Source organism: Dipodomys ordii, unplaced genomic scaffold, assembly GCF_000151885.1.
Source record: "Dipodomys ordii isolate 6190 unplaced genomic scaffold, Dord_2.0 Scaffold1, whole genome shotgun sequence".
Lineage (NCBI taxonomy): Eukaryota > Metazoa > Chordata > Mammalia > Rodentia > Heteromyidae > Dipodomys > Dipodomys ordii.
Window position 1 is genome coordinate 63,286,368 of NW_012267217.1, and position 6,753 is coordinate 63,293,120.

Genomic DNA, 6,753 nt, shown 5'->3' on the forward strand with positions numbered 1-6,753 from the left:
AGTGGTAGAGCGCTCGCCTTGAGCTGAAGAGCTGAGGGACAGTGCCCAGGCCCAGAGTTCAAGCCCCACGACCGACAAAAAAAAAAAAAAAAAACTATAAAGAGAGAATGCAGGGGTTGGAGGTTAGTTCAGTGGTAGACTGGTTGCTTAGCACAGGGGAGGCCCTGGGTTTGATTCCCAATGTCAAACCCAAACATTAAGTCTTAAATTCATATATATGGGGAAGAACGATAAAAGGGGTGACATTGATCCAGATGCGTTGGGTTCATACATTGATTTGTGGAATGTAACTCCTTTGCACAACTACTCAAAGATAACAAAAATATACTTTAAAAAATCCATTATACAGGAGTCTCAGACAATATGGTAGCTCAACCGTTCCATTCTAGGTGGGTGAGATTCTGAAACCCCTTTAGGATCAGCCGAGGCCTGACTTGCTAAAAGGCCTGGTCATGTTAGAACTTTTTATGTGGTGCTGGAGACTGAACCCAGGACCTCATATGTCCTAAAACAGACTCCACGGTTGAGCTAGGTCCCTGGCCCCAGAATTCGTGTCTTGCTATGTGACCCAGAGTGACTTCAGTCCTCTCATTCAGCCTCTCGAGTGCAGTGAATATAGACATGCATGGCCACATCCGGCTTCAGAATTTATTTTTAAGTGAGTACCACTTGAGTCATCCCTCCAGCCCCAGAATTTATTTTTAGGTGGTGAAAATAGAGGTCCATTGACTAAACCAAAGAATATTAAGCATTGAAGGACTGTTAATGATCTTGCATATATATATATATATATATATATATATATTTAAGGTAAGAGTGTTCATAATCTTCTAGTTGAGATATGGATACCGAGTCTCAGTAATGCCATTTTTGTCCTCAGTGACTCTTGGCACCTTAATAGAGGATGAAATAGGTCATTCTTTGAACTGCAGATGTGTCACATTGTTTAGCTCCAGAAAAGTCTTGCTCCAGGGAATTCTTACCTGTTTCTCACCTGGTTTGCCTTATTTATATAAAACACTTTTGTTAGGTTTAATTCCTCATACCATATGTGGTTTGGGCCTATATAAGTTTTGTGCTAGCTACATTCAGGGCAGCAAGTTTTGGGGACATGAGTCTGCTTGCAGATGCCGGCTTTCCAATTATGACACCCAATTCCACCTCTTAAAGTGTGTGGCTTCTCCGTATCTCGCTGACCAGATTCCCATATAACACTGTCACTGAGACGAAATGCCCAAGATAATCAGCTTATAAGGAAGATTTATTTTATTTATTATTACTATTATTATTTTGGTGGTTGTAGGGCTTGAACTCAGGGCCTGGGTGCTGCCCCTGAGCTTTTTGCTCAAGGCCAGTGTTCTACCACTTTGAGCCACAGATCCACTTCCAGGAAGATTTATTTTGACATACAGTTTTAGAAGTTTCTAGCCTCGTTGCTTCTGGGCCTTCAGCAAGGCCAGCACACACACACACACACACACACACACACACACACGCATGCACGCACATGTACACTAACACACAGAGGGAGGGAGGGAGGGAGAAGGGAGGGGGAGGAAGAGGAGGAGGGAGAGGGACCAGATGGGGAGGGGAAGAGGAGGGGAAAAGGAGGGAGGGGGAAAAGGGGGGGGGAATAGGAGGGAAGGGATGGGAGAAGGGGCCCAATTCACCCCCCCCCCAATAAACTTCAAGGACATACCCCAGTGACCTAACTTCTTCCTGGAGGCTCCACCTTCTGAAGGTTCCACCATTTTCCCATAATGCCACAACCTGACAACCGCCCTTCGGGGACAATCAAGGTCCAAATCAAGGCTGTGTCCTGTGGTCTCCCAAAATGTTCCCCTACCCTGCATCACAGCTAGTAGCATGCCACCAAGGCCTCTATGTGTGTGTGTGTGTGTGTGTTTTGGTCACGGGGCTTGAACTCTGGGCCTGGGCACTGTCCCCCAGCTCTTCAATTCAAGGCTTAGTGCTTTACCACTTGAGCCACAGCACCACTTCCGGCTTTTTTTGTGTACATGGTACTGAAGAATTGAACCCAGGACCTCACGCATGCGAGGCAAGCATTCTACCACTGAGCCACCTTTCCAGCCCGTGTTTTTAGCTTTTTGTAACTAGGGTCTTGCTATGCAGCGCAGGCTGAGCTCAAAGTCATGATCCTCCAACCTCTGTCCCTGGGGTTCTAGGATTACAAATGAGCATCGCTATGCCTGGCTCTGAAGGCTTTGCTTTGAATGGCCCAATTTCCAGCCATCCATGTAAGAATAATTGTGGTTCTCTGGAAGTAGCGCTGTGGCTCAAGCGGTAGAGCCTTGAGCTGAAGAGCACAAGGACAGTGCCCAAGCCTGGAGTTCAAGCCCCACAACTGACTAAATAAATAAATAAATAAATGTGGTTCTCTGATGCTGGTCGAAAGTGAGGCAAAGGAGTTTGTCTGTGGGACCTGTGTTGGCTTCTGGGACAGGGGATGAAACTACTGCACCTGCAGAAGAGGTCGTCTGAGCCTTCTCATAGCTGCTACTCAGGAATCTCATGCCTGTAATCCCAGTTACTCGGTAGGTGGAGGTCGGGAGGATAGCAGTTTGAGGCCAGTCCAGGCAAAACGTTTGAGAGACACAGCCCCTGCCCCCACCCCCCAGCTCGACAAAAAAGCTAGGTATGGTGGCGTGTGTTTCTCATCTCAGCTAGGCAGGAGGTAGCAAAAGCATAAAGGAATGGGGATGTGGCTTAAGTAGTAAAGCACCAGCTGCCTAGGGGTTTTGTATATGCTAAGCAAGAACTCTGCTATTGAGCTAAACCCTGACTGCCTTTTACTTTCTATGACCACTGGAAAACTTAATAAAAATAGACAAATGACCCCCAAATGACTTGTGCTTACTTTATATTTAATTAATCCCTGATGATGAATCATTAGCGATTGATTCGCTCTCAGCCCGTTCTGTTGTTCTGCTGAGTGAGTTATCATAAAACACCAGTATGTGAGAAATAAAAAAGTACAAATGAGGCTGGCACCAGGGGCTCACACTTACAATCCTAGCTACTCAGGAGCTGAGATCTGAAGATCGCTGGGACTCTCTGTTCTTGGCTGGAGCACCTCTGCCTCTGGCAGTGCAGGACCAGAGCTGGGCTGGGAGCCCCGTGGGCATCAGCTTCCCCTTGTATCTGTGCTGGGACTTGAACTCAGGGCTTCACATTCTTGCTGAGATTTTTTTCTACTCAAGGCTGGTACTCTACCATTTGAGTCACACCATCACTTCCGGCTTTTTGCTGATTCGTTGGAACTAAGCGTCTCGATTTTTTTGGCCTGCCCAGGCTGGATTTGAGCCATGATACTCAGTAGTATGACACCTGAGTGGCAAGGATTACAGGTGTGAGCCACCAATGCAGGGCCAGGTTTCCTCACGTCTAACCCAACAGAAGATGGGCGTCCCCACTCTGCCCCTTGCAGTCAGGTTCACTACCCCAACCTGACCGACGAGAGTCTACGAGACCTGAAAGAGCATCGGTGCCCAAACAACTTCAAGACTTCAGGTGGTCAGATCAGAATGTTCAACCAGAAAAACCCTGTGCAGCAGAGGTCACAAATCCCTGGATGAGGAACACTCACCCCTAAATCGTGTGCATGGGCAAAGACAGGAGTCCGAGGGAGAGGCCATCCACAGAGCTGCTCATTCAGAGAAAAGAATGTGCAGTGCCAGGGAAAGAAAGAGCCTTCTACCTCCGTCCTCAGAACACCGCCACCCACATTGACCTCCGAGAAGAATTTCCATAATTCTAAGGCATCGTTTGTTTGTATGGATGATTAAAGGAATGCTTAAGCCACCATGTCCAACTTCTTCTAGTGAGGTGAAATCTCCCAAACTTTTTTTTTTTACCAGCCTGATTTGGAACCATGATCCTCTAGATTTCAGTTTTTTCTTTTGGTTGGTTGTGGGGCTTGAACCCTGGGCCTGGGCGCTGTCCCTGGGCTCTTCAGCTCAAGGCTAGCGCTCTACCACTTGAGCCACAGCACCACTTCCTAGGTTTCAGCTTTATTTCCCTCCCTCCTTCCCTTTTCTTCTCTCCTTCATTCCTTTCTCTTTCTTCCCTCTTCTCTCTCTCCCTCCTTCGCAACCTCCCTTCTTTTCTCCCTCCTTTCCTTCCCTCCTTTCCTTCCCTCCCTTCCTCCTTTCCTTCCCTCCTTCCCTCCTTCCTTCCTTCCTTTCTTCCTTCCTTCCTCTCTTCCTCTCTCCCTCCACCCTTTTGTTTTTTATTACTGTGGATTTGAAAAGGAGATTTCCCCCACAGAACTCTTTCCACATCTTTGAGCAAAACCATTATTGTCTGAAGCCACCAATTGGGAGACAATTTGTGATACAGCCATGAAAATGAAAATGTTTTGGAGTTCAAAACAATGATTTAATTTCCCCTGTGAAATGGAGAGCTTCCTCTAGCCAGAAGGACCTTAGTGAGATAATGAAGTCAAGGTTTGATGCGAGAGGAGCGGTAAAAGCTGCCCTGCAGCACAAAGCCCCACCTACCTCTACTTCCTTCCCATCAACTGTGGCATTTATGTCCTAAGTATAACGTTTTAGTACATTCGTTGAAGGAAATTCAGAAAAATAAGTTCAAGTCCCATGCTGTCACAGAAACAAAGCACGCCTATCACAAGTCGCACTGGCACAGATCCCAGCTAGGGGGCATGTACCTGGACACTGAGAAAGGATGCTGGGCATCTTCCCAGTGTGGACAAGACTGTGACCACGTGATCGCCAGGGAATGCTGACAGTCCATGCACAGAGCACCAGGTAGTGCCTTGCCAACATTGGTTTGCATGGGCGGGGCAGGGCTTACTGGGTATTCTGTCTCTTACTGGGTATTCTGTCTCCTACCTTTACCTAGTGGCTGCAGGGGTTGGGGGGGGGGTTCTAATGGGCACAACCCTCCAACTTCTGCTACTGGTAGAAAATAAGCCTGTTGAGTGACACCAAGCCACACTTGTGAATTATACAAAAGCAATTCTTGATTTGAAAACCAACAAAAAAAAGTGGAATTTGTTTCAACGTTCACCCTAATTCAAGAACTTTCATGTGAAAATGGTTTAAGTTTTTAATTGCCAACTGGGGGAAAATTCTTGTTGATAAACGTGTGTGTGTGTGTGTGTGTGTGTGTGTGTGTGAGAGAGAGAGAGAGAGAGAGAGAGAGAGAGAGAGAGTGTGTGTCCTGGGACTTGAATTCAGGGCCTGTGTGTTGGCCCTGAGCTGTTTTTGCTCAAAGTTAAGTGATCTACCACTTGAGCCAAAGTTCTACTTCCTGATTTTTTTCATTTTATATATTTTACAGGGCTTTTGCCTGTGCCAGGCGAACACTCTACCACAGAACTACAACATTTTAAATTTGTTTTGGTAAAAGATATCATACAAAATGTCAAAAGTGATGTGACAACAGAGCGGCCCTTCCAGTCACCTCTACCAGATCAGCACCCCAAACCCTATTTACCAGTTCACACATTAAACCTGTCTTCACAGAACCAAGTTAAAGTTGTTCAAGGGAGATGTTAACAAGTCTTTACACTAAGTCAGGGGCTTGTGGCTCACACCTGTAATCCCAGCTACTCAGGAGGCTGAAATCTGAGGATCACCGTTTTGAAGCCAGTCCAGGCAAGAAAGTTGATGACACTCTGATCTCCAATTAACCTCCGTAAGTGGAGCTGTGGCTCAAGTGGTAGAGTGCCAGCCTTGAGCACAAAAGCTTGGAGAGGGCTCCCAAAAGCCCTGAGCTCAAGCACCAAATGATGATGATGATGATGATGATGATGATGCTTTTGAGAGCGTTGCTGGATTGAATCCAGGGGCTCCTGGCTGTGCCACACCCAACTCTGCCATAAATACTGTAATCACAGGGGTCCTCCCCCTCCCCCCATCTATAGGACGAAGACAGACCAGGGCTGAGCAGGTCTTCAACCCGAGGGCGTGCTAGGAGCCCAGGCGGTCCCCAGCCGCAGCGCACTGGGTGTTTACAGACTTTTCCCGGCGAGGTGATGTAACCGACCCGGCCTGGTTCTCCCGGGATTCACCCCGGTCCCCGCCTCCCCAGGCTGATTTCTGTTCAAGCCTTCCCTCCCCCTCCTCGAGTTTCTCGGGGTGGAAAGGTCAAAGCCCCGGAGGCTGGGCTGGTCTCCCCTCCGGTGGAACCCGATGGGTTTATTTGATTTTTATTTCATTTTTTCCCTCCCTTGGTTTATTTGTGCGTCGTATTTTTAGTTCGTCTGGAAACATTTCTCTTCGACGAGCATCTGGACAGCAGCTCGCCGGCCCCGCGGGGCGCCCTCCCCGGACGTAGGGGGCGCGCGGGGGCCACGGGGGACCTCGCCCCACCCCCGGCGCGCTCGCGGGGTGGGGGGGCATCTCTGTGGGACCGGGAAGGAACCTCCGGGAAGGTAGTAGACCCCCAGCCCAGCCCGCCGCCGCTGCGGCTGACGCGGAGACCTCCGGGCGCCCAGCTCCCCCGGGCGGACGCGGACGGTGAAGCCAGAGCTAACCGCTGGGTCCCCGCAGGTCCGGGGTGCGGCGTCGGGGAGGGGGACAGAGAAGCGAACCAGGCTCTCGGCTCCCCACCTCTGGGCCCCGCCCCACAGCCCCGCCCACCGCGGCTCCGCCAACCGCCGGTCCTCCCCTGGCGTCGAGGGGCGTGGCCCACAGCCCCGCCCACCGCGGCTCCGCCAACCGCCAGTCCCCCTCGGGCTCCTCGGGGGCGTGGCCAGATGCGGGGGCG

At 49.7% G+C, this 6,753-nt stretch overlaps 1 protein-coding gene across 1 annotated transcript in view; it reads left to right on the top strand.

Moving 5' to 3' along the window:
- Efhd1 (EF-hand domain family, member D1) overlaps positions 1-6,753 on the top strand; it is an 80,963-nt gene that overhangs the window by 3,200 nt on the left and 71,010 nt on the right. The window contains exons 2-3 of the mRNA XM_013022320.1: positions 3,449-3,534; positions 6,243-6,750. Coding sequence (XP_012877774.1) covers positions 3,449-3,534; positions 6,243-6,750 — 594 coding nt within the window. The remainder of the gene's footprint in view (positions 1-3,448; positions 3,535-6,242; positions 6,751-6,753) is intronic.